The sequence below is a fragment of the Loxodonta africana genome, chromosome 6, assembly GCF_030014295.1.
Source record: "Loxodonta africana isolate mLoxAfr1 chromosome 6, mLoxAfr1.hap2, whole genome shotgun sequence".
NCBI lineage: Eukaryota > Metazoa > Chordata > Mammalia > Proboscidea > Elephantidae > Loxodonta > Loxodonta africana.
Window position 1 is genome coordinate 108,337,994 of NC_087347.1, and position 27,726 is coordinate 108,365,719.

The window sequence follows — 27,726 nt, forward strand, 5'->3', positions numbered from 1 at the left end:
CATTTTCTCATACTTAAGGTACTCTTTAGGAAATGATCCCCTTTTTGAGGTGTTGACAAATACAAAACAACTGATTAAGCAATCAAACTCCACTGTAGCTTCAGAGAAAAATGTTAGCCATTCTGCCACTTATTCTTTCTTTTATTACACGTCATTATTGTCTTTTTAGACTCTTTCTTTCTGTTCCGAATGATTTCCTGCCCTATGGCTATCTAAGGAACATAGTGGAAGGGTAAAGAATTAATTAAAGTTCTAATGGTGCAATTAGTACTCAGTGTGAACTGTTAAAGCAGCTCCTCAGATGTTTTATAGCTTCTGAGACACCATCTTCACCTTAGCCATGGAATACTGACCACCTGTTATCTATTACCATACCATTTTATAAGCAGACTGACAGGAAGCAATCTAGTCTCCAGTGCTTGGACTACAGAAGCAATTGACAGGCAGTTTCCACAAAGGTAAACTGTGAAAGCTCAATGAGATGGTAAATAGAATCTCTGGCGGGTGTTTAATGGAGAAATACTGTTAAAACAACTATAGAAGTTGTAAAATGAATGTATTGTTTATGCATATTTTTATGGTATTCACTTTGCTTCATTGTTTGAAGAGAGTAACTTTAAAAACAATATATGTCATACATCTGTAATTAACTGTATGAGCTTGTAACTTGAGTCAAGAAGCATATTGTACTCGGTACAGAAATTCCTCCTAAAAAATTTGTCTGTGCTAAACCAGACTTGGTTTAAAATGTATAAGCTGACGACGCTTTCCACTAAATTGATGGTTTCTCTTAACCTTGATGAAATAAATACACGTAAAAAAATAAACTCAGAAAGGAAAGCGTGAATTAGCAGATTTCATTGAATGGGGGCTGTTTGTTGCTACAATGTCCTACATGATTTCTTCTGGGTGCTGAACTACACTGAATTTGTAATATGACTTCTTCAGTTATTGATTTGTTGCTTGTCTGTTCTCTAGGAAAGTCAGACGAAGATCAGCATGACAGTATTTATAGGTTGTGTCTCATCTGTGGGATGTAATCTGTCTTCGTTAAGTTCAGTAAAAGTGATAAATGGCACTTGGCAGTGTAATGATGTGATCACTCTACCAGTGCCTCTTTAAATCATAAGCTGTTGCTTTCTGTTGTGTAGATATTTAATCAGTTATACACCCCATTACTGATTTAATTCAGAATGTCAGTGGCAGGTGAATAATGTGAGTATTTGTATATTAACATCATATTGTGTTAATGCTCCCTTTATTTAAGTATACTATTCATTTGAAAATTATAAACTGTTGCTTCATGGGTAGAAAAAATTTAATCGAGAAGTTTTTTTTTTATTCATTTGAAAATTATAAACTGTTGCTTCATGGGTAGAATAAATTTAATCGAGATGTTAGGCATTTAACAGCTTCATTTTTTTTTCTTTAATTCAGTGTATCAGTGAAAAAATGTGTTTCTTTGTACAAGTATGTGTTGCTTAGCGTCCACTATGCCTTCTGTGAAATAGGACGTTATGTGATTTGGAAGTTGTGCGAACACCATACAGGAGAGGGAGGCAGGATAGTCACAGGCTGGCCGGGACCCCGACACTGCCGCTGCTATGCAGAGGGGCTGCATGAAAACTTTTGCTCTGTCACTGGCCCTGAGTGGTCGCCACCCGGTCTCCTCGACCCCTGCCGGCGACTGCCCTCCGCGCCAGAGTGCACTGTCCTGGCCAGACGCCTGCTTCCCCACCTGCTGTGCCTCCGGCTCCCTTCCCTTCCTTCCTCTCTACCTGCTTTCCTGTCTTCCCCACCCCCTAGTAGGTTTTAAACTCTTCCAGCCCCGCCTGGCGCAGCCTGGACCACTTGGCAGCCAACACCATGGAGTAAGCCGGGATGTCATGCGCAGTGCGCCAGCGCCAAGTGGGCCAGGGGTCTTAGCTGGGCATCAGCAGCTCAGGATGCGTCTGTATGGTCCCTGCCTGTGGCGGGACAGGCAGTCGCCCATGGGTGACGGGCCCTCTTTCCCCTGCACACCCAGGGCTGGGTTGAACGCAGGACCGAAGAGCTAGGGAGAGATGGATCAGATCTCTCTACTTAGCAAAGTACCTCCCCTGCTTTCAGTTTTCCAACGGGGATAACCTTCTGGGACCACAGACTTACATGCACTTGAACGTTTCGTGAATGATAATAAGCGATGCCTACCTGTATCTGTTTTTTTACTTATTTATTTATTTTTTACCTGTATCTTCTGCCTATGCTCTTCCTATGCTCTTAACTCAATGCATTATTCAACAGTGTCAATACTATCTGTGGTAAAAATAATCTATTAATTCATTTCATATCTACATGCACTTTAATTTTCAGATTACAATAGCTGAGTGAATCTTTGAGAAAATAATGATTCATCATCAAGGTGTCATATAGAAAGTAGAAAGCCCACTGTCTGTTTAATGGAAATATACTATTTATTAAGACAATCCCAGAAGTTCATAAACATTCCTGATTTTTTTCTTTTAATTTTATATTAATTTTAGAACACAGGATGATTATAATATATGTAAAAAGAAAAAAAAAAATTGGTTCACAGTATTGTAGCCTGATCTTCGGGGATAAAAAAAGTGAATGATTTTTTGTTTCACTTTTTTATTTTTAAATATATTATTCATACCTAGCAATATAAAAATATTCAGAATTTGAAAATTTCTTATTTTAAGGAAAACTTTTGGTGGCATTACTAAACTAATTTTGGAGACGTTTACACTAGCTTTGCAGAATATCATGTTTATTCCAACACTTAGAATAGACATCAATAGAAAAACTTGAACACATTTTTTCAATGCAATTGATGATTCTATATAATTGAAGTAAATATATATGTTTTTTAAATTTACAAGTAGATGAATGCATGCTTTCTGTCAACATTATTTTTGTCTAGATATTCAAGGAAAGGAACCACCACTCTTCTGTCAGTTTATTGTACTGTGGTGGCTTGCATGTTACTCTATTGCTGGAAGCTATGCAACTGATATTTTGAAAAACAGCAGAGTCATCCTTGGTGGACAGGTCTCAGCGGAGCTTCCAGACTGAGACAGGCTAGGAAGAAGGACCTGGCAGTCTAAGTCTGAAAAAAAAAAAATATCTAGTGAAAACCTTATGAATAGCACAGAACATGGTCTGATACAGTGCTGGAAGATGAGCCTCTCAGACACGAAGGCACTCAAAAGAGGACTGCGGAAGGGCTTCCTCCTCAAAGTAGAGCCGCCCTTAATAACATGGGCGGAGTAGAGCTTTCGGGACCTTCATATACTGCTGTGGCATGACTCAAAATGAGAAGAAACAGCTGCAAACATCCATTACCATTCGGATCATGGAATGTATGAAGTATGACTCTAGGAAAATTAGAAGTCATCGAGAATGAAATGGAATGCATAAAATATTGCTATCTAAGGCATTAATAAGCTGAAATGGACAGGTATTGGCCATTTTGAATCAGACAATCATATGGTCTGCTATGCCAGGAATGATAAACTGAAGAGGAAAGGTGTTGCATTCATCATCAAAAAACATTTCAAGATCTATCCTGAAATATAACACTGTCAGTGATAGGATAATATCTGTATGCTTACAAGGAAGACAATGTCTGTCTTTACTTCAACTCTGTGGGTCATAACAAATTATGGATAACATTGCAAAGAATGGGAGTTCCAGAACACTTAATTGTACTCATGAGGAACCTGTACATAGTCAAAGAGACAGTCATTCAAAGAGAATAAGAGGACACTGCATGGTTTAAAATCAGGAAAAGAGTGTGTCAGAATTTTATTCATTCTTCATACTTCTTCAGTCTGTGTGCTGAACAAATAATCCGAGAAGCTGGATTATAAGAAGAAGAACACAGAATCAGAATTGGAGAAAGCCTTATTAAAAAAACCTGCAATATGCAAATGACACAACCTTTCTTGCTGAAAGTGAAGAGAATTGAAGCACTCACTGATGGTGATCAAAGACTACAGCCTTCAGTATGAATTACACCTAAACATAAAGAAAAACAAAAATTCTTACAATTTAATAAGCAACATCATGATAAGCGGAGAAAATACTGAAGTTGTCAAGGATTTGCTTTTACTTGGATTCATAATCAATACCCATGGAAGCAGTTTTCAAGAAATCAAATGACACATTGCATTGGGAAAAAGTGCTGGAAAAGACCTCTTTAAAGTTTAAAAAAAGCAAATTTGTCACTTTGAGGACTAAGGTGTGCCCGACCCAAGACATGCCCGCTTCATATGCACACAAAAGCTGAACAATGACTAAGGAAGACTAAAGAATTGAGGCCTTTGGATTATGGTGTTGGTGAAAAATATTGAATATACCATGGACTGCCAGAAGAGTGAACAAACCTATCTTGGAAGAAATACAGCCAGAGTGCTTGCAATCAAGGATCACAAGACTTTGTGTCATATACTTTGGACATGTTATCAGGAGGGACCAGTCTCTGGAGAAGGGCATCATGTTTGGTAAAGTAGAGGGTCAGCAAAAAAGAGGAAGACCCTCAATGAGATGGATTAACACAGTGGCTGCAACAGTGGTCTCAAATATAGCAACAATTTTGAGGATAACCAGGGTGGGGCAGTGTTTTGCTCTGTCGTACACAGGGTCGCTATGAGTCTGAACTGACTGGAGGGCACCTAACAACAACAACAAAAAATAAAAGGAAATAGCTATCACATTTTTAGAAAGACAAATACCACACTTTCTTGATCTTCCTTCCCTGAAAGTATGTAGTAGAGTTTTCTGTACGCAGTGGTTGTACATAAATGACACTGACAGAGTAGACAAATTCCAACTTAATTTCATTGAACTTTACAGTCTTCATTCCATGTTCATCTCTCTTAGCCAACTCAATAACTGTCATTTTTTATGTGACTAAATTCAGATCAGTTTAGATAGGACAAATGGCTTTGCTCTATGAATGTGACAAGCTTCCTTCCTATCATTACTAAGATTCATTATCTTCTCAGAAGACTATACTAACATTTTGAATAAATGTTGACTGTTAACCCTTAAAGTGAAGATGATTTACTGGAATGACTCAGATTTCAAAAATCAAAGAGTCAGAATGGGGAAAAGACAAAGAGGGTAAAGACTGAGAAAGAGAAAAATGGTATTCATCTGATTGCGTTAAACTATGGTGGATTTACACTTATAGGATCAATGTATGATGCTTGAAATGCTTATATGGGAGGCATACAGTGGCTATTTTAATCATTATATTAATCTATCACATTTGTTTGATGCTTTTTTAACTATAAATATCTTTTTCAATTTCATTTATTTAAAAGAGTTAATCATCTGCCTCATTTTTTCCTGTGAAGCTTCTGTCGTCTTTGCAGTGATAGAAAGATGGAAATATTATTTTATTTTACTTACAATATCCTGAAAGCATCTGCACTGCCATAATAATGTCAACATTTATTCTTATAATGCTTATTTCCAACAAACTATAAATACATAGAAATAATCTTATTTATCTTCATAACATATCTAAAGTAGTTTAGGAACTTGTGGTTATTAATTCCCTTTTATGAATGAGAAACAAGGTAATACTGCAATTCTCTCCTGGTCACTCACCCAGGCAATAACACAGATTGAATTAAAAATAAGTTACTCAGGACCTTGACAGCCCTGAGTTTCACCTGGTTTTCAGTTCCACAGATTTCCATGCATTCCATTCTATCTTTGCCGTTTATGTTATTAATGTTCTTTCATCAAGAAAGAAAAACATACATATATACTATCAGATTCTAAATCATTATCAATAAATGCTTATAGAGCTACAAAAATAATCCATGCTGCAATTATAGTAAATATTTTTATACAGTGTTGAGACACTAGAGGTGAAAGTGATATATGGAAAGAACCCACATCAGAGCCCACATATCTGCAGCTGGTCTTTTATGTCCATTTCCATCAGAATAGCTGCGTAGATGTCTTTGGATAATCCTTTTACAAACAGAAAAGTGTTTTTCCCCACTCAAGTCACCACATCTGTTTTAAAGTTTTATTTGGTAAAGATCTTTCAGCCCACCACACCCCCAATTCTAAATCAAAATTATATCATTACTGTATCATCCCTATCCTAATAATATTTAATAATTTTTCTCGGCAGCCTTTCTAGTCTCCTCCCTTCCTGGCATTTCTGACCTCAAGCTCATTAACAAGGAAACAACCTTTTACAAATTTGTTTTGAAAATACACTGCAGAGTTTCTTTAGTTGTATTCTCTAAGTTCTATTCTGAATATGAGCAGCTTTTGTGCTTTTATTTCTTAACTTTTTTCTTTTGGTTTCCTAACTTGTTCTGCCAAGGCAAATCTAAAAACCAAACCCATCGTTGTTGAGTTGATTCAACTTATAGCAACCCTATAGGACAGAGCAGAAGGAACAGCTGGTGGATTTGAACTGCTGACCTTTTGGTAAACAGCCAAGCTCTTAGCTACTGAACCACCAGGGCTCCATCAAATAAATTTCCCTTTCTCTTCTACAAGGCACATCTTTGTTTCTAAATTATTTTCTAAAATCTTATTGCCTAATGGAAAGGTAAAGGATTATTTTTCAGCTCTACCTGTTTCCTGTCACATAATTCTTTCAATTCTCACTCAAAAGTCTTAAAAATTTCCAAATATATTGTATTTTACACATAATATATATATAATACCTACTTAAATCTATTATAAAGAAACTCCACAATAATTTTAAAATTCTTTCCATTTAAATAAGATTTTGGAGAACCAGATGGATAGTTTAAGGAAATTGTAAATACAAATCTGGTAAGTGCTAGATTTCTCAAAGCAGAACATTCTAATTTTTTTTAAGAAAAGTAAATTATAATTATTTTCTTGACAATATGAATGTTAATTATTAGCATTTTTATATGAATAGAAAGTCCTTAATCTTTTTTCTAAACTGTTAGATAATGCAGTATAAGGCTGATGCATGCAAGCATATAGCCTTATCTGAGATTTTAGTTTTTCTTGGAACACTTGAAGTGCAAAGACAACCTTGATGTCCGGAAAGAGAAAAGACTATTAGAAGAAGAATCTCCAGAATGAAAGTCATGTCTTAACTCCTCTGCTGTTGAAAATAATCAGTTACTGGAAAAGATGTATTACTCTTGTCTAAGAGTAAGAATGCTCGCTTCTGTGAAAGTAAAAGCAAAAAGATTTATTAAGGGTAATATAAGTCTTAAATTGGAGAAACAGGCAGAAAAGAATGTACCAAATGTTCCCACCTTTCAAGGGAGAGATGTGTCTTTTATATGATAAGATGGGAGGGTAAACTCTTATGACTAATCATAAAATGAAGAGGAATATACAGACACCATAAATTCTTTTAACATCAGCAAATCTGGGAGGGACATCAAGAGGCCACCAACATCATAATCTCTCTTATCATCAGTAAACCCTTCCAGGAACAACCACATTCTCAACCCCACCCTTATTTGCTAAGAGTAGTTAACGTTTAGGGAAGTCATGGGCTACATTCTCAGGAATACAGTGACAGAGACTTTGGGCAAGTTAAAGTCTGATTCAAAATGCAATCCAGTTATCAATATGGAGTATGATTCAAGCCAGGTTTAGCTATCCTTTTCCAGTCAGGCACCTCAGTTTAGCGTATTCCTACACATTTCCCGCTTATGGTCATGAATCTCTGTAGAGATTCTTTGATCATTACTGTAAGAGTGCTTTCTTCTGCATACTCTTCTCATTGATTGGATGGCTGCTCATTGAACTTTTAAGACCCCAGGCACTGTCATCCTTATAAGTGGCAGCCGGGCATCATTGAGTTAAGTAGACTTCTTCACTACACCATAGCTTAGACACACTTCTGTGATCTGTTGATAGAGACTTGTGTGGAAAAACCACATTAAGAGGAGCAACTTGGCAAGAACTAAGAGACCTAGCCTGTGGCATGAAATCAGTCTCATCTAAAGATTAATTTCTGAAAAAAAAATTATTCTTTAAATGGCAAGAGAATATCAGTCATAAAAAATAAAAACTACCAAAAAATGAATTTAAGTTGGTAGAATAAGGCTATCTCAACTGTCATAACTGCTACACAAAGTATTGTGATTTTACCAAGTAATGAGACCAACTTTGTGAAGAGTGGCTAACAACATAAGAATAGCTATAATGATAAAACAAAGTCCAAACATTTTAACAGTTTATATGGGGTCTTGTTCCGTGATCTTGGGATTAGCTGACCTCTTCTGAGGTTGTCTGCTTCTGGCCAGTGGGGCATTACAGCTCCAGATGATTGGCAATTCCAAACAAATGCTTTAGCACTTTTAAACTGTGACAAATGCATCTAAGGTTTAACACCTTCCAGTTTGGCTGCACATGGATTGGTGAGGAGGGCAAGGTTTGGTCCCTTCCAGTGGGGCTATAATGAGTTCTTTAACTAATGTCTCTTCCAATATGAGGCCTGGAGAGTTTAGTTTCCGTTCATCAAAGGCCCCCCTCACCTGTGAAAAAATATCCATTAGAATATTGGATTAGCCAAAAAAAAAAAAAAACGAAAAACCATTGCCATCAAATCAGTTCCAACTCATAGCGGCCCTATAGGACAGAGTAGAACTGCCCTGTAGGGTTCCCAAGGACTGACAATACTTATCAGTGCAGTAGCAAGGATGTCAAGGGCCATTCAGTTTTGAAGAACTACGTCTCTCATTGTAGTCATTTGAGTGTTCATTTAATCATTTAAAACATTCTGCTGATTTCAGTCCTGTATAGTTAATTTTGGTTCCATGCAATTCTGAATCAGCAGCAGTCTGAAAACTGTATCAGCTTCTACATCAGAGTCCCAGAGTTATTGACTTAATCCGATGGCAATCAGTAAAGTAAAATTTACCCACAGATAATAAACTTAAAAATGGCTATATTTAGCTTATAACTATTAAAAGTGAAAAACCTGATGAGAACTAACTATAAAAGTAATGCAAAGCCAAATAAAATCAAATAAAAAATTTTAGGCAAAAGTATCTCTAAACACAATGATTAACCTTATTTTCATATATATGAAATATATGAAATAATAATAACCTTATTTTCATATAATAATCTTGAGACATATTACCATATAGTCAGGGTGTATCAAGAATATACTAAGATTATTAAATCTCTAAACATTTGAGTACAAATTTTCTGCCAAAAATTATTACAATAACAATTAGTAAACATATTTTATAAGCAATGTTAAGGAATAATTTGCACCTGAAATATATTTATAAATATATTTAAAAATCCTTCTTTAAAAAATCAACACACACTTTTGAAACAGCATCAAATCATTCTTTAAAATGGTTGTAATAATAAAGTCTTAGATTTCAAATTGTGCAGTCCCAAAATTTGATCCTTCAAAAAAAATTATAATTTAGAAACAGGATTTAGGCATTAAGAAGTTATTTTTAAAGAATGAGTATTACTGTGCTAACAACTGTAGATTGAACAAAAAGATTTTAATTGACAATGCTGAAGCATAAAAGTCTTTTATGACAGCATTTATGATTCAATGTGCAAATGGTACCTTACTTTGTATTTCATTAACACATTTTTAACTATTTTGTTCTAAAGCATTATGTTACATTGTTTGTTTTCCTCCAGAACAGTTTGTTTTAAAGAGAACAGTTGTCTGAATTCTGCTATATGAGATAATATTACTATTTTCATAATAAACCATACCAAACCCACTGCCATCTACTTGATCCCAGCTCATAGAGACCCTGTAGGACAGAGTAGAAATGACCCATAAGGTTTCCAAGGCTTTAAATCATTACAGAAGCAGACTGCCACATCTTTTCTCACAGAGCAGTTGGTGGTTTCGAACAGTGGACCTTTCGGTTAGCAGCCAAGTGCTTAACTACTATGCCACCAGGGCTCCTCATTTTGATAACAGATTAAAAAAAAAAAAAAAAGACCCCAAGTAAATAGTATTCTCAACACTTTTATCATTTTAATTTTGTGATTAAGAGTGACTTTAAAGTAATAACTTTGTAATAATAAGTAATTCTTAATAAATTTCTTAAGAAGATGAAGTTTAATGGTCAGACTTTTCACCCCCATATATTGTACTTCAATTCATAGAAAAAAAAATTTTAATCCTTCGTTTGCTAATTTTAAAAACATAAGATGTAAAGATGTAATCACTACTTATCGTCTCTAGGTTTAGGAGATACAAAAATAACTAAGACAATATGTTGTTGTTGTTAGGTTCTGTACAGTCAGCTCCGACTCACAGCAGCCCTATGCACAACAGAACAAAACCCTTCCCAGTCCTGCACCATCCTTACAAGTGCTGTTATGCTTGTTCCCATTGTGGAAGCCACCTTGTCAATCCATCTCTTTGAGGGTCCTTTTCTTTTCCCTGACTTTATCAAGCTTAATGTCCTTCTCTCTCCTGATAACATGTCAAAAGTGGGTGAGATGAAGTCTTGTCATCCTCCCTTCTAAGGAGCATTCTGCCTGTACTTCTTCAAAGGCAGGTCTGTTCGTTCTTCTGGCAATCCATGGTATATATAATATTCTTTGCCAACACCATAATTCAAAGGCATCTATTTTTCTTCGGTCTTACTTATTCATTTTCCAGCTTCATATACATATGAGGAGATTGAAAAACCATGGCTTGGATCAGATGCACCTTAGTCCTTAAGGTGACATACTTGCTTTTTAACGCTTTAAAGAGGTCTTTTGCAGCAGATTTTCCCAATGCAATGCATCGTTTGATTTCTCGACTGCTGCTTCCATGGTCATTGATTGTGGATCCAAGTAAAATGAAATCCTTGACAACTTCAATTTTTACTGTATCATGATGTTGTTTACTGCTTCAGTTGTGAGGACTTTGTTTTCTTTATGTTGAGGTGCAATCCATACTGAAGGCTGTAGTCTTTGATTTTTATCAGTAAGTGTTTCAAGTCCTCCTCATTTTCAGCAAGCAAGGCTGTGTTATCTGTATATCACAGGTTATTAATGAGTCTTCCTCCAATCCTGATCCTGCATTCTTGTCCATATAATCTAGCTGCTAGGATTATTTGATCAACATACAGACTGAATAAGTATGGTGAAAAGATACAACCCTGACACACACTTTTCCTGACTTTAAACCACATAGTAACTCCTTGTTCTGTCCGAACAACTGCCTCTTGATCTATGTAAAGGTTCCTCATGAGCACAATTAAGTGTTCTGGAGTTCCCATTCTTTGCAATGTTATTCATAATTTGTTATGATCCACAGAGTCAAATGCCTTTGCATAGTCAATAAAACACAGGTAAACATCCTTCTGCTATTCTCTGCTTTCAGCCAGGATCCATCCAACATCAGCAAAGATATCTATCATTCCACGTGCTCTTCTGAATCCGGCTTGAATTTCTAGCACTTCCCTGTCAATATACTGTATGCTGCATGTAGGCTGTGTATATAGAAGAAAAGGGCTTGAAACAAAGGAAGCAGCATGCTATAAAAAGTGAATGGATTTTGGCGTCAGATAGACCTTTGAATCTCTGTTTTGCTACTTGTGTGATCTCAGAAAAGTCCTCTTCTGAGTCCAGGTTGAACTGCTGGTGGTTCCCTATCAATGTATTGCTGCAACTCATTCTGAATAATATTTAGCAAAATTTTACTTGTGTGTGTGATATTAATGATATTGTTTGATAATTTCTACATTGCGTTACATCACCTTTCTTTAGAATGCGTATAAATATGGATCTCTTCAGTCAGTTGGCCAGATAGCTGTCTTCCAAATGTCTTGACATAGAAAAATGAGCATCTCCAGCACTGCGTCTGTTTGTTGAAACATCTCAGTTAGTATTCTATTAGTTCCTGGAGTCCTTTTTTCCATCAATGCCTTCAGTGCAGCTTGTACCTATTCCTTGTACCATCGGTTCATAATCAAATGCTATCTCCTGAAATTGTTGAATGTTGACCAATGCTTTTTGGTACAGTGACTGTGTATATTCTTTCCATCTTCTTTTGATGCTTCCTGAGTCATTTAGTATTTCCCCTATAGAATCCTTCAATATTGCAAGTTGCAGCTTGAAATTTTTCTTTAGTTCTTCCAGCTTGAGAAACCCTGAGAGTGTCCTTCCCTTTTGAGTTTCTATTTTCAGGTCTTTGCACATTTCATTATAATATTTTACTTTGTCTTCTCCAGCTTCCCTTTGAAATCTTCCGTTCAGCTCTTTTACATCATCAGTTCTTTCTTTTGCTTTAGCTATTCTACTTTCAAGAGCAACTTTCAGTCTCTTGTGACACCCATTTTGGTCTTTTCTTTCTTTCTTGTCTTTCTAATGACCTCTTGTTTTCTTTGTGTATAATGTCTTTGATTCCATTCCACAACTCTTCTGGTCTTTGGCCATTAGTGTTCAATGCATCAAATCTGTTCTTGAGATGGTCTTTAAATTCAGGTGGGATATACTGAAGGTCATACTTTGGCTTTTGTGGATTTATCCTAATTTTCTTCAACTTCGTCTTGAACTTGCATATGAGCAACTGATTGTCTCTTCCTCAGTCTTGTTCTGACTGATGATATTGAGCTTTTCCATTGTCTTTTTCCTTAGATGTAGTTGATTTCATTCCTGTGTATTCCATCTGGCTAGGTCCACGTGTATAATCACTGTTTATGTTGTTGAAAAAGGTATTTACAGTGAAGAAGTCATTGGTATTGCAGAATTCTATCATGCGATCTCCAGCATCCTCTGTCACCAAGGCCATATCTTCCAGCTACCAATCATTCTTCTTTGTTTTCAGTTTCCACATTCCAATCACCAGTAATTATCAATGTGTCTTGATTTCATGTTCCATCAATTTCAGACTGCAGAAGTTGGTAAAAATCTTCAGTTTCTTCATCTTTGGCATTGGTAGTTGGTACAGAAACTTGAATAATAGTTGTATTAAATGTTTTTTTTTTTTTTTTTTTCCTTTTTGTCCTTGTAAGCTTATGGATATTATACTATCACTGACAGGGTTGTAGTTCAGGATAAATCTTGAAATTTTTTTTGACTATGAACACGATGCCATTCCTCTTCAAGTTGTCTGTCATTCCCAGCATAGTAGAAAGTATGATTGCCTGATTTAAAATAGCTAATACCGGTACATTTCAGCTCACTAAGACAATCTAGAGCCTATCTTCTGCATCCTAGTATGTCAAACCTAGAAAAACAATGCTTCTGCAGACAGTTAATGCATCTTTAAGGAACCTGCAACACAGCTGGGAAAAAAGATATAGAAAAACTATTATGTCATTTAATAAATGAAGTATAATCAAAGTATTGTGGCATACGGAGGAGTAGAAGACATGAGAGAAGAACACCGTGTGAAGAAAAAATCTTGAGAAAGTACTTTTCTGAGCATGTTCTTTTAGGATAAATGGAATTTTAGTGGTCAGTTGTGTAAGAGAAAGGCATTAAGATTTTTAAAAAATTATTTTAATAACTTAGAGAAAATTTCATGCAAAAACGCATCTGTAGCTTTTCAAAAAAAAACTTATCTAAGCTAGACGGAAGGAGAACATGCTTTAAATTTCTCGCCATAACTGAGAAGTGCTGGGCTTACCATGCACAGCTTCAGAATACAGCCCTGCATCCACCGTGCAGCCAAATCCCCAGGAAATTTTTTCTGACAATAAGCCCAAACAGGAAGTTGATACTACACTGAAGATTATATGGAAAGGCTCTAGAGGGGGTTTTCACTGAATCCCACACAACAAATTCCCAACTAGGTCTCAATGTCTTCCTCCCCAATTTCCCTTTTCTGACCACTGCTTCACATTTCCTTCTCTTCTATCACACTACACTGAAAAATGTACTTTATTTTTCTAAGCAATTCAGTTGTCTCACTAGGGTCTTATATTCTCAACAAAGAAAAATCAAATAGACTGATATTCAGACAATCTACTTTTCCACACACATGCTCCTTAAGAAATACCTCCAACATTTTCCTTAATGGCTTACGTAATTATTTAAGTTAGGTAAACAGGTTTCTTTGGAAGGGTGAATACAATAGTAGGAAGAAAAGATTTACTCCATAAAATTATAAAACAATCTTAAAATCTCCTAACTTTTCTTCTAAAAATGAGAAAGAGGGAAGAGAATAGAATTAGAGATAGAGATTTGGGGTTACTACAATGGGACTTATAGCTGAAGTCATGAGTTCTCTTACGTTCATTATTAGCCTTGGGTGAAACTCATAATGTGGAATAGAAAGAAAGACTAGTAATAGAAGAAGGGAGAGAGAGAGAAAAAAAATGTCTATGATCATGAAAGCCGAGCAAGGAGGATTACAGGAGGAAATAAAAAAAAAAAAAAAGAATGAACACATAAAGAGAGCAGCAAATCACCAAGAAATGGCTGAAATGTGTCAGGAAGAACGAAAGGCCTAGTAAAAGTTGTACTAGATGCATATGACCCATGATAATGCCTGTTCCTCCAATAATCTTGCACTTCCTAAGAGAAAAGTGCAATAAATAAATTGAGGAATGACTCAGCGTTAGGGAAATTATGACGGAAGGTCTAGAAATACATAAGAGTTGAGGCTAGTAAAAAGACATCATTAAAACGGTTGACCATGTAATGCGTTTTAGTAGGCCTGCTAACATAATCTCAGTATGTTAATTAATTGTACAATGAATGACAGGTCAAATGCTTGAGCACTGATGTGCAAAAAAGAGTAAGCTTAAAAAAATTCTGATAAATAAGAAGATAGGCCATGGGAGAAGATGAGAATGAAATTTAAAACCGGAGGGGGCGTTGCTGGTGTGTGACTCTTTGATTAGATAACGTCATAGCAGTTGAGGAATGCTGAGGATAAATAAGTAAAAGTTCCGGTAAATATTTTTTAAGTCGCTAAATTTGATGATGTTGAGAATGAAGGGACAAGTAGAGAGATTAAAAATGTTTGTTCAGAGATGAACATAAAAATTAGTATTGGTGAGCGTCATGGATTGAACTGTGTTCCTCCAAAATATGTATCAACTTGGTTAAGCCATGATTCCCAGTATTGTGTGTTTTTTCTCCATTTTGTGATTGTAATTTTATGTTAAAGAGAATTAGGGTAGGATTGTAACACCCTTACAAAGGTCACATCCCCAGTTCCTCATGAAGGAAAGATGACGATAGATTCCAAGTCACTTTCTATTAATTGTATTTCTCAGAGAGCAGCTATATATAGCATTTTTCCTAGCCTTTCCCTTGTTATTGTTTTAGGTGCTGTCGAGTCGGTTCTGACTCATAGTGACCCTGTGTACAACAGAAGGAAACACTGCCTGGTCCTGCACCATCCTCGCAATTGTTGTTATGCTTGAGCCTATTGTTGCAGCCACTGTGTCAATCCATCTATTTGAGGATCTTCCTCTTTTTCATTGACCCTCTACTTTACCAAGAATGATGTCCTTCTCCGGGAACTGATCTCTCAAGACAGGGTATCCAATATATGTAAGACGTAGTCTTGCCATTCTTGCTTCTAAGGAGCATTCTGGTTGTACTTCTTCCAAGACAGGCTTGTTCGTTCCTTTGGCAGTCCATGGCATATTCAATATTCTTTGCTAACACCACAATTCAAAGGTGTCAGTTCTTCTTCAGTCTTCCTTATTCATTGTCCAGCTTTCACATGCACATTATGCGATTGAAAATACCATGGCTTGGGTCAGGCGCACCTTAGTCTTCAAGGTGACATCATTGCTTTTCCCTAGAGGATTAAGTACGGCATAATGACTTGTCATCGAGTTGACTTGATTCCAACTCTTGGTGGCCCGAGGTGTGTCAGAGAAGCATTGTGTTGCATAGGGTTTTCAATGGCTGATACTTGGGAAGTAGATTGCCAGGTCTTTCTTCCAAATCACCTCTGCATAGACTCAAACCTCTAACCTTTTGGTTACAGCTGAATGTGTTAAGCTTTTGCAACATTCAGGTACTACAAATATGACATTTTAGTCGCTTGGGAATTCATGCCCCTCCCTGGAAACATTGAGCATACCTGTGCTAGCTTAATATTGGTAAATACTCCGTACTCATCTCTCATTACTCCTAAAGGGCTGCCACAGCTATAATCATCCATACTCTCAATCTTTTCATTGCCAGTATTTCTTTGCTTTTAGTAATGGTGCCTCAAGATAGAGGCAATTGCTGAGGCATACTTAAATCCATATAATTCTCTACCGAGTCTGGGGTCCAGAACGAAACTCAGATCTTAGAAGGTTTTTAAACTTGAAAACTCACACACACACTCTGGGTAAGACAACAACAACAAAAATACACTGCCAGTTAAAAGCTTCAAGCTGTTTCAATCTGCTTCACTACTCTTTTAGGGCAAATTGTGCCTTTGTTCTGGAAAAACCGAATAAATAGGCCTGTGTTGTTATGCAAAGTAAAGTCTAGGCTCTCTTCTGAGATGGATATAGTCGAGATGCTCTGGTTCAAGGGAATTAAAACTGCTTTGGGGATGATAGTAAAGGCTGTGTTTGTTAAGGACGCAGTTCCATCTCTGAAAAGAAGCTTGCTTTTGGATAAATGTGTTTTAACTAAGTAGGATAATGAGGACAAGAGAGTGGCGTGGAATTGTTCCCCACTCAAATCCTTTGAATGGGTTATATCCCCTCTTGTTAGAGGTGTAATGGCCTGAAATTAATGGATCCATATTTATGAAATGAAGTTTTATTGCAACCTGGCAGTGTAATAGTTAAGCACTATGCTGCTAACCAAAAGGTTGGTGGTTCAAATACACTCAACCATTCTGTGGGAGAAAGACCTGGCAATTGTCTTCTGTGAAGATGACAGTCAAGAACATCTTATGGAGTAGTTCCACTCTGTCAAATGGGGTCGTTATGAGGTGAAAATCAACTTGATGACATACTACAAGAAGTTATCAAGTTCATTATAAAAAAAACAAACGAAACTGGTTGCCATTGAGTCAATTCTGATTTATAGCTACCCTATTTTTTTTATAGGACAGAGCAGAACTGCTCCATAGAGTTTCCAAGGCTGTAAATCTTTATGGAAGCAGACTGCCACATCTTTATCCCGTGGAGCCGCTAGTAGGTTCAATCTGCCAGCCTTTCAGTTAGGAGGCAAGCCCACCATCTGGGTTCCCAAGTTCACTATGCCATATACAAATATAAATTTGTGTGTGTGTGTGTGTGTGTGTGCCTGTGTGCGTGCAAATAGGTAAATAGTCTCCTTTGGACCTGGCAACAATCCTCTGGCTAGACTCATTATAAAAATAGCAATATTTACTAAATGGGAATTTAAATTTAAAATTGTTTTATTTATATTGTCTCATTTTTGCTAATCCTCATATTTTTATTCATTTTCTTTAAGCCATAATCCTATTCTGCTATTTAATACAATTTTATTGATATAGAATTCACTCATTTAAAGCATCCAATTCAATGGTTACTATAATCTCAGGGTTGTGCAACCATCAACAAAGTCAATTTTCGAACATTTTCATCACTACAAAAAGAAACAGTGTGTCCATTAGTAGTCACTCCCTATTTCCCTCCAAGCCTCCAAGTCCAGGGCAAACCCAAATCTGCTTTTTTGTTTTATAAATTTGCCTATTCTGGACATTTTGTGTTAGTGGAATGGTTTTTATAATTAACTTCTTTAACTTAGTGTGATGTTTTCAAGATTCATTCATGTTTTAGCATGTGTTAATACTTCATCCTTTTTATTACCACTGAGACTGGATTTTGTGAAATAAACCAGAATTTCAATAATGCCAGGGTATTGATTCATATCAATAAAGGAGATTGCACACCAGAAGAGCCATGGGTTTTATCAACAAAAATTTTTAAAAAGCAGGAGAGGCAAAATTTAGAGTGCCTTACTTTATCAGGACTGCCATAAAATACCATAAAGTAGGTGCTTTGATGAACAGTAATTTATTTTCTAACAATTCTGGAGGTTTGAAGTCCAAATCAGGATCTCAGCGGCGTCAGTTCCTTCTGGGGCTTGAAGAGAAGAACTGTTCTGTACTTCTCTCCTAGTTTCTGATGGTGGCTGGCAGCCCTTGGTGATCCTCACATGCTGTCTTCCTTGTCTGTGTGATTATCTTTTTCTGCCTGTCCTTCTCTTTTATAAAATGCCACTTTGAAGGGATTAGGATTAGGACCAATCCTATATGACCTCATTAACTGATAATATCTGTTAAGGAAGACCCTATTTCCCCAACAAGGTCACATTCACAGGTACAGGTGTTAGGACTTCAACGTGTCTTTTTGCTGTATGCAATTAAATCCGTAACAGAGTTATTATAAGATTTTTGGAGAAGGGCAGAGTTTAGGTGAAATTTCAATGAAACGGTTATATTACGTTAGGCTTAAAACAATCATGCCGTGTGTATAAAGAGCTCATCATCAGTGCTGGGTCGTGAAGCAGACCCAGGATCTCTTTTTCTTGGAAAGTAAAAAGTAAGATAGATGTGCAATGCTGTGTCCAAAACCTTCTTATTTTAAACTCATTACTGGAGTTGGAAAAAGAGGCTGCTTCTTTGTATCAAAGTGACTCTGACCCCCATCATACTACTGATGTAATTGCAAACAGCGAGGTTTCTTATAGTCTATTGATATTAGAGGACAAGCCAATGAATAAGAAGGTAGTACTCAGTCAACAAGGAGGTCATTATGACACTTTACAGCTACTGCATGTCTTTCAGAGAAATATTGTTTTCTGGTAACTTTGTAACTGGCTTTATTCATATCTATTATCTCAGTCAGGTGAATGGCAGGGCGTATTTACTTTCTTAGTCCAAGCTACTTTCTAGTTTCTCAACATTATTCCTTTTCAAATTTTTATGTTTCGTACACATGGGTCCCTATCAAAAACACCTTCCTCTACCTTTCTCATTTAGGAAGCTGGTATGCTGCTTTTAGAACATTGTACAGATAGGGAGGGGCTTTTGTCCCTTCTTTGGTGGCAACAAGATGAAAGTGTGTTCTCTATGAAAAGAAGTCTTCTGGGCAACAGCGGTTGGATGTCACTCTGCCAGGCTATTAGGATCAGTCAGCCCAATCGTTGCTGTGGAAACAAAAGAGTCCAGAAAATGAGATTACCCATGGTTCTGAGTTATTTGGCTGTCATATTTTTTGGTGATCTGGCCTCCTCTCCTTACTTCCACACATCAGAGCTTCATCAGTACGTAGCCCATAACCCATCAATATGTAACCCATAACCCATCATTATCTAGTCAGTATCAACTCATAGTGACCGGACAGGACAGAGTAGAACTGCCCCATAGGGTTTCCAAAGAGCCGCTGGTGGATTAGAACTGCTGACCTTTTGGTTAGCAGCTGAACACTTAACCACTGGGCCACCAGGGCTTCTCATCCATACTTAAAACCCATTGCCATCAAGTCAGATCTGACTCATAGTGACCCTATAGGACAGAACAGAACTGCACCATAGAGTTTGCAAGGAGTGCCTGGTGGATTCAAACTGCTGACCTTTTAGTTAGCAGCCGTAACACTTCACCACTACGCCACCAGGGTTTCCCATCCATACTTAGCTAAACCCAATTCCTGGCTCAAAGGAGAGGAAAAAAAACAACTTTTTTTTTTCAACTAAGTTTATGGTGTGTAGTCTTGGTATTTTTATGGTTATGTATCAGACCTCCAAAACTTTTGCTAGAGTGGAAAGTGTGGATCTGCTGAAATAGCACGGTTACAGTTATTTTCTTAATTTTGCCTAGTCTACATCTTTAAACCTAAGGATGTTTAACTATGCTGATTTATTATACTCAGTATTTCAAGTCTCCTTGACTGGATAGATAGGGCATTTTACTGTTCTTTTGGAATTACATAATTGTTTTACTAGTACCAGTAACTCAAATTTCATATTCTAGCTGTGCAACTGCTTCCAGAACCTTAGCGTTCAAGCTCAAACATGCCCACACATGTCTGTGCATGCACACACGTGCACACACCTGCACACACACACGGCACATGCCCAACACATTGTTAAATGTCATAAAATGGGCATAATCATCTTATATGTTATCTCTACCAAAATACTTTTTATAATTTGGTATATGTTTTTAATTGGATATTTTGCTGATACAATTTTATAGGGATTCAATCTTTTTGAGAATGAAAATAAACAAATAAAGAGACATATATTACTTGAATATTTAAAAATGTAACACCAGATTATGATTATATGTATTGTCAGGTTGTCAGCTACTACAAAGTAAAATAAAAGAGATTGTACCAGAACACCGAGATGTATTATATACTCTAGTAACCCGGGAACTATATTAACCATAAAAAAAAGAAGCAACTGCTTCATCTCAATGGTGGCACCAAGTGGTTTCTTACTGATTTGTCAAGGAAAAGTGGCCAGAAGGAGAATTCGTCAAAGTCACTAGAAAGGGAAGATACAAAATGAGAATGGATTAATGATTTGGATTTGCTTGGATTTACTCAAAGCTATGCTATCTCTCTTTGTATTTGTGAATGATATGCCACATAAACTACCAGTATAGTTAACTTCATTTCTTAAATGATTTGAAACTTTAAAAATATAGTGGAATAGATGCTTTATTAATAACTGAAATATCTTGAGCAATACCATAAACATCTCTCCAAAAACAAAACTAATCTGTTGCTCTCCAATGTGCTATAACTTCATGGATTCCTTCCAAACAGGAGTACCATATGAGTCATTCTAAAAATAGCTTCATCTCTTTTATTGAAGTTGTAGGTTATAATTTTTCTTCCATTATTTCACCTTCATTAATTCCTTGTAAATATCTTCCTGTTGACTGTGTGAGAGGAGGCTACTCATGGTTATTTAATTTACCTAGAGCCAGATGACTTGGTATTAATGGATCATTTGTTTGGTTTCAATTTGGTATAGATTCAAAAAAAGTGATAGATGCCACAAACCTATCTCTAAATACTTGCTACTGACAAGTCTATTCCAACTCATGGTGACCCCTTGTGTTACAGACTAGAACTACTCCATAGGGTTTTCTTGGCTGTAATCTTTGTGGAAGCAGATTCCCAGGTCCTTCTTCCATGGCAGTGCTGCATAGGTTCGAACCACCAAACTTTAGTTTAGTCACCTAGAGCAGACCATTTGCATCACCCAGGTACCATTTCTAAATAGTAGTACTATTAAGACATAGGCTTTCAGAAGCAGATGGACCTGAATTAAAAATCTTGCTATAACACCAGGCTCATGACCACAGGTATCAATTTCCTTAAGAAAAGAGAAACAATGAAAGAAACTTCACAGATTAGATTTATCCATAAAACAAAATGAGGTATGCAAAGTGGTTAGCAAAATTTCTAGCAGAAATACAGTGCCTAAATAAATGATACCTAACAGTTTGTTGGAAACCCTGGTGGCAATTAAAGGATCTTTCTGTGTTGCCCATGGAGAACAAACAGGAATATTTAATCACATGAAAAAAACCTGGCTTAAAAGGCTTTAATTTTGCACTCCCACTAAAGTGTATTGACCTCTAATCTAAAAATTTATCTCTCTTAAACATGAAAACAGCTCCTTCATCTATCTATTATTAGAAGTGTTGAATAATTCCTTTTAGAGATTACTTGAGAGAAACACAATACAAAGGTTCTGTGTTTTGTTATCATGTTCATTTCTTACTACAAAAGAAAATATTCTAAGAATAATAACTGATAAAAACTGATAATGTAAAGGGAGAAGTATCATAATTTATTTATACTTAAATATGTACTCATGTACTTCTATAACAAATAAATAAACAAATAAATAACTACCCTATGTTAGCCTAGTAATTGAGAACACAATTTTAGGGAATAATTACTCATGTTTTTCACATTGTCGCTTGTATGTATTAAATCTGTGCACTACCATTGATCTTTGCCTGACAACTTTTAAAGCATGCCTTAGCTGGCAATTAATTTCATTACCTTTCTTCTTTTTTTAATCACATTAGTTGAAGAGAATCAAAGAACTTGCAGTATTAACTTATTAAAACATATCTACCATTGTCTGATAGTTGTAAATACGGAGTTAGATTTGGGGTTTTTAATATTGTTGTTGTTGTTTTTTGATGTATTCACTTTTTCTTTATGTCTTCAGTTATAGTTTCAAGAGAAAAACACATTATAATTGTACTTAAATGACATCTGTCACATATCATTTTCAAAAGCACCATTAACTGGATGCATACTGGATGCTTTTTGAAAATTAATTATTAAGATACAGAAGAAAGATTACAAGTATTTTCCTAAGTAAAGAGGCAATTATTTGAGTTCTTTTTGAAGGACAAGATTCAGTGTTCTTTGTGATATCTTTTTGCAAAAACTGCTCCCATGACATGTGCAACAGTTCACAGCTAAGTTTTACAGTGCATAATCAGCTATCAGTATCATTTATGGTAGATTTTGCAGTTACTGTATATTTTTATTCTTGAGAGTTGGTGAAAAAACAGCAGATAATGTATAGGTATAATTATAAAAAAGAAAATTTCTTTTCAGTCCAGATGTCAAATTTTTGTAAATAAAAACGTCAATTTATTCTTTTATTTTCCCATCAGATGTGGGTTCTGTTGAAGGACTTGCCTATCACAGAGCTTGGGATACGTTGTACTGGACCAGTTCCACTACCTCATCCATCACCAGACACTCAGTGGACCAGACTCGGCCCGGAGCCTTCGACAGGGAAGCAGTCATCACCATGTCAGAGGACGACCACCCACACGTGTTAGCTTTGGATGAATGTCAAAAGTGAGAATAAGCTCATTTTTATTTCTGCACTATAAGGGAATATCAGAGTCTATATTAATTTTAAAAACAGCTAACTTTAAAATCAAGGTTTTTTGTTTGAAGTTGTCATTTCACAATTCCTAATTTTTTTTTTTTTTTTAGTGAGAGTATTGCAAATATGAATAATTAAAATCTGGAAACTTTGAATGACAGGTTTCATCCCACTGTGAGTTCCAATAAAAACAAATTTAAATGAGGAAAATAAGAAAAGTTCATACTAGGGAAGAAGAGATATGGGAAGAAGGCATTCATGTCTAGTGGGTTGAAAAAGTAAATTTGAAAAAAAATGTTGAAAACCCAAAAAACTATTAACACGTATTGAAGCCTGAAAGATGTGTTCATACTTTAACCAAATAATTTCAACAACTGGGGATCTCTCCAATCAAAATATAAAGAAAACCAACAAACTGTACCTGCAGAGGTATTTCCAACATTAGATACTGCAAACAGCCTAAATAGTCTATGTCTGTTTGATGATATATTGTACAGGCCTTTAAAATACTACTTGTGAAGAATTCATGACAAGACAAAATGCTCAGGCTACAGTATTAAGAGAATAAAAGACCACACAAAATGGTATACAGTTATGCCTTTTTAGGATGTCATAAGTCAAGCAGATATATAAAAAACTGAAGAACAAAGCTCAGATTGAGTACACACACAAAAAATACATGTGGGTTGTTCCACTGTCTTACAATATGGTATGGTTAACTACCAGAAAATTCTTTTGTTTGTAAATAAAACAAATAAACAAAAACCAAACCAATCTAGCCTTCTATGTTGGCAGACATAGAAGAGTTCTTTCAAGGTGTGGTGAGGAAAAAGTGAAGACTAAAAAACAATGACTGATAAGAATTGACCCTTACCATTTGTCAGAAAAAAGAACTATGTGAGTTACTCAGTGTGAAAATAATAGTAAATTTAAATACTGATAGATCTAGAGAATTCCCTGGATGGTACAAAAAGTTAACACACTTGACTACTAAACAAAAGGCTTGAGGTTGGAGTCCATCTTAAGGACCCTCTGAAGAAAGGCCTGGAAATCTATTTCCCCCAAAATCAGCCATTGAAAATCCTGTGGAAGAAAGTTCTACTCTAACATACGTGGAATCTCCATGAATTGGAATTGACTCAAGGGCAGCTGGTTTGGTTTTTTGGTACAGAGCTTGAAGTGAGATTAGACTTAATACACTTAATTGAACACCTTTATCTTATAAATGAAGATTGTGAAAATTGAGAGATGTATTAACTCTTTACATAGCCCTGTGACTATTAGTTCCAACGGACATGGCCTTCTGATGCCCAGCGCAGAACTCATTCTGCTACACCACTGCCATTTACTGTTGGTTCAGCTACATTTATCCTGATGATAAATAGAAGAATCTCAGGACAGTAATAAATGTCTTACAATAAGAATAAAAGAGAGTAGATCAAAGTAATTCACAAATCTACCTTGAACAAAAGGAAGATCATTGATGATATTATATATGATTAGTTTTAATCAGTAAGCTCTTTATGTTCAATTATTTATTACATAGGCTAAAATTTATACTTTTTCTTATACATGATGAACTATAAATTAGACATGCCAAAAATATTTTAACTGGAAAACTATATGTAATTAATATTTAAAGTATAAAAAACATTTTTATCATTATACGTATCAATAAGTCATTGTGTGTTAAGTTGATTAACAGAAATTTTTAAATAAAATCATAAGTTCTGGGTGAAAGTTAGGTTATTCAAATTCAAATGTGGCTCTGTTACTAGCTATTGGTATAAACTTGAGTTACTCAACCTCTCTGGGCTTCTCTTTTCTCATCCGTGAAATGAGGAGGTAAAATGAGAGAAACACTAATACCTCTCAAATTGCACAATTCTAAAGCCAAAAATCTAGGGAAATATCGCAAATAATAAATGGTGACTTTAATACATTAAATTATATGCATAACTTTTAAAATATTTTAATTAATAATTTGTTTCATTTTAAAAGTCATAGCATGTGGCTAAATCTACTGCATACTTTCAGAAGATGGAATGTCACCTTACTTTTTTGCAAATTTACTGATCGAATAGAATGCTTTTGAAATTTGTTCACTTAGAAAACTTTTGTATTCCCTAGAATGAAAGAAATTGTTTTCCAAAGAGCGTAGATGGCCCAGCTCTACTCAATGGGTGGAAACGCTTCTTAATTAGCAAATAGAAAGATATTTGCTGTGAGTTTAAATATGCTCCAGTAGTAACATCTTACACAAGCCTCATGTGCCATATAGTGAATGATTTTATTAGCTATAAACCTACATTGCTTTTAAATGATTTTACATGGGAATGATATATGTACACCTGCTATAAATGTGAAATATTATTTTAAGTACTTTTTCTTTGTCAGTACAGTTTGAGTATAATTTTTCAGGTAGGGCAGTCCCTGGGTTATGAACTTCTGACTTGCAGACAACTCATACTTACCCTTCAATGTTACGAAAATTTGCCCTCACTTAGAAATAATTGAGCCAACCCCTATGCAACAAATTCTTCATCATAATCACCTCCATTTGCCGCAAGTACTGCTTTTAAATCATTGAAAGGGTTCAATCTTCTTCTTGCACTAAACCAGAAAACTAAACCAAACCTGTTGCCGTCGAGTCGATTCTGACTCATACTGACCCTATAGGACAAAGTAGAACTGCCCCATAGGGTTTCTAAGGAGCGGCTGGTAGATATGAACCGCTGACCTTTGGGTTAGTATCCTGAGCTCTTAACCACTGCTCCACCAGTGCTCCTTTTTTTGCACTAAAATAAAGCTAAATAAGAACTGTACAGCCTGTTCTGACTTCCACACAAATTCTTAAACACACAGTTAGGAAGCGATCTCCCTTGTAATCCTGGGACTGCCTGTACTTAAAACAGCCTACCCAGCTTGCTCTCTTCCTTCCTTTCTCCCTCTCTCTCTCCCTCCCTCTCCTCCTTCGCAGTCCATTCATCCTAAACAGCAACAAACTATTTTCAATAAACTCTTAGGGACATTCCTACTGATAAAGAAGAACTATTCTAGTAAAAACAGGGGTTGGAAACTGGAACCCTGCAGCTTCTCCTTTCCTCCAGGAGAGAAACTTTTTAGAAACACAGACCTGAGGACTTCCATAGACTCTGATGGCTTCTTCCGAGTAAAGTTTGATGCCGATAGAAGGCATCCTGAAAAACCTATATGAGTAACAGATATTAAAGATTTAAGAATAATCCCTAAAATCCCAGAAACAACACTGTAATATGTATTTTTAAAAAATCCCATTGACAAAGAGAGTTAAAATAAGTAAAGAAAATTAACAGTCTAGCGATATTGTTTCTGTAAAACATAATAAAAATGAGAATGCAGAATTTTAAAAGCAAACCCGGAAAGGGAAGAAGATTTTGAATCAAAAAGAGAAATATAGCTACAATAATAATGTACAAAATGACCACAAGAATCTACTAAACGGCAATATTAATGTATATTTGTAGTTCACAAAACATTTAAGGTAATTGTTTTGTCCTTGATAAAAACAAATCCTTGTAATACAACTAAGTGGCTTAATTTAATTAAATTATTATTTGAGAGAAAGAACCAGATAATTTTTTTTCTAGAAATATTTTCCAGGTTTCATCTAAGAACCAAGGGAAACAATACATGCAAATATAAATGAGTATTTTCTCTTGGCACCTAGACTTCCTTAAGGGTCATAAACTCTGAGGCAATTAATTTTCCTTCTTTTTAATACCTTGGCATTGCCACGTTTCTACTAATGTTTTTTACAATTAATGAAATTCTATTTTAATTTGTTATTACAATTTTCTCTTTCATTAGTTTAATGTTTTGGACCAACTGGAATGAACAGCATCCAAGTATCATGAGATCTACCCTGACTGGGAAAAATGCTCAAGTGGTGGTCAGTACAGACATACTCACTCCAAATGGACTCACCATTGACCACCGCACTGAGAAGCTGTATTTCTCAGATGGCAGCCTAGGAAAAATTGAAAGATGTGAATATGATGGGTCCCAGAGACACGTAAGTTCACCAGATATTTCTTGTTTATAGATTTATGCAATGATACATTTGGAAAACATTTTTTTTTTTTTGGTGTTCTTGCAATATGCTTATCATGTGATTTTGAAATCATTAATTGTGTAGACTAACCCCATTGAATAACTAATGTACTCAGTGAAAAAGGAAATTGTGGATAATATTTTAAAAACTTTCTTCAGGTACATTTGCTACCATAGTAACTGCTCAACTCTTAAAAACTGTTTTTTCTGGAGAGACAATAATGGATTTTCTCCTAGTTATTAATTAGTCTGAAAGTGTTAGAGTGATTTGCAGTGGTTGAATTTTTATTTATATGTATATATATTTTTAAATGTGAAATGAAATTGGTTAGTAATCCTACGAAAATGAGAAAATTGGGAAAGAAAAAAACTCCTCTGTTCCGTTTTTGGGTCTTCAAAGCAATCCAGGAAGCTCTGAGTGGGGGTGAATATGATTTCTTTCATAGTCAGGCCCATTTCCAATCACTCCCCTCAGCCTCTTTTCCATGGGTTCCAAATGAAAAGTTAGTGAAAAGTCCTTATAGGCCCCCTAGAGAACGCTTACTGCAGGTATTTAGGCCCTGTAGAATGGCACCCAACAACAACAGCACCGGGTGGAAAATGTCAGCACTCTCCCTTGTCCTGTGAGGAGGAACAGTCCTTGCCAACTGAGAAAACTCAGGTTTCATGGGTATGTCTGGGTGGTTATGCCTCTGGAGAAATCCTCCTCCCCATCCCCACACCAGGGCGTGCCTGAAGGACAAAGTGATCTCTAGGCTTCTCACTTCTCAACTGTGTGGAGGAAGGTCTGGGATAAGAAGCAAACATTTTCTTGAAGGCGAGATGCTCAATATTTAAAATTTCATGGGTCATAAG

The 27,726-nt window shown here is 35.9% G+C and overlaps 1 protein-coding gene across 1 annotated transcript in view; it reads left to right on the top strand.

Annotated features, from left to right (window-relative positions):
- LRP1B (LDL receptor related protein 1B) overlaps window positions 1-27,726 on the top strand; it is a 1,749,164-nt gene that overhangs the window by 1,346,258 nt on the left and 375,180 nt on the right. The window contains exons 41-42 of the mRNA XM_064287257.1: window positions 22,559-22,748; window positions 26,629-26,833. Coding sequence (XP_064143327.1) covers window positions 22,559-22,748; window positions 26,629-26,833 — 395 coding nt within the window. The remainder of the gene's footprint in view (window positions 1-22,558; window positions 22,749-26,628; window positions 26,834-27,726) is intronic.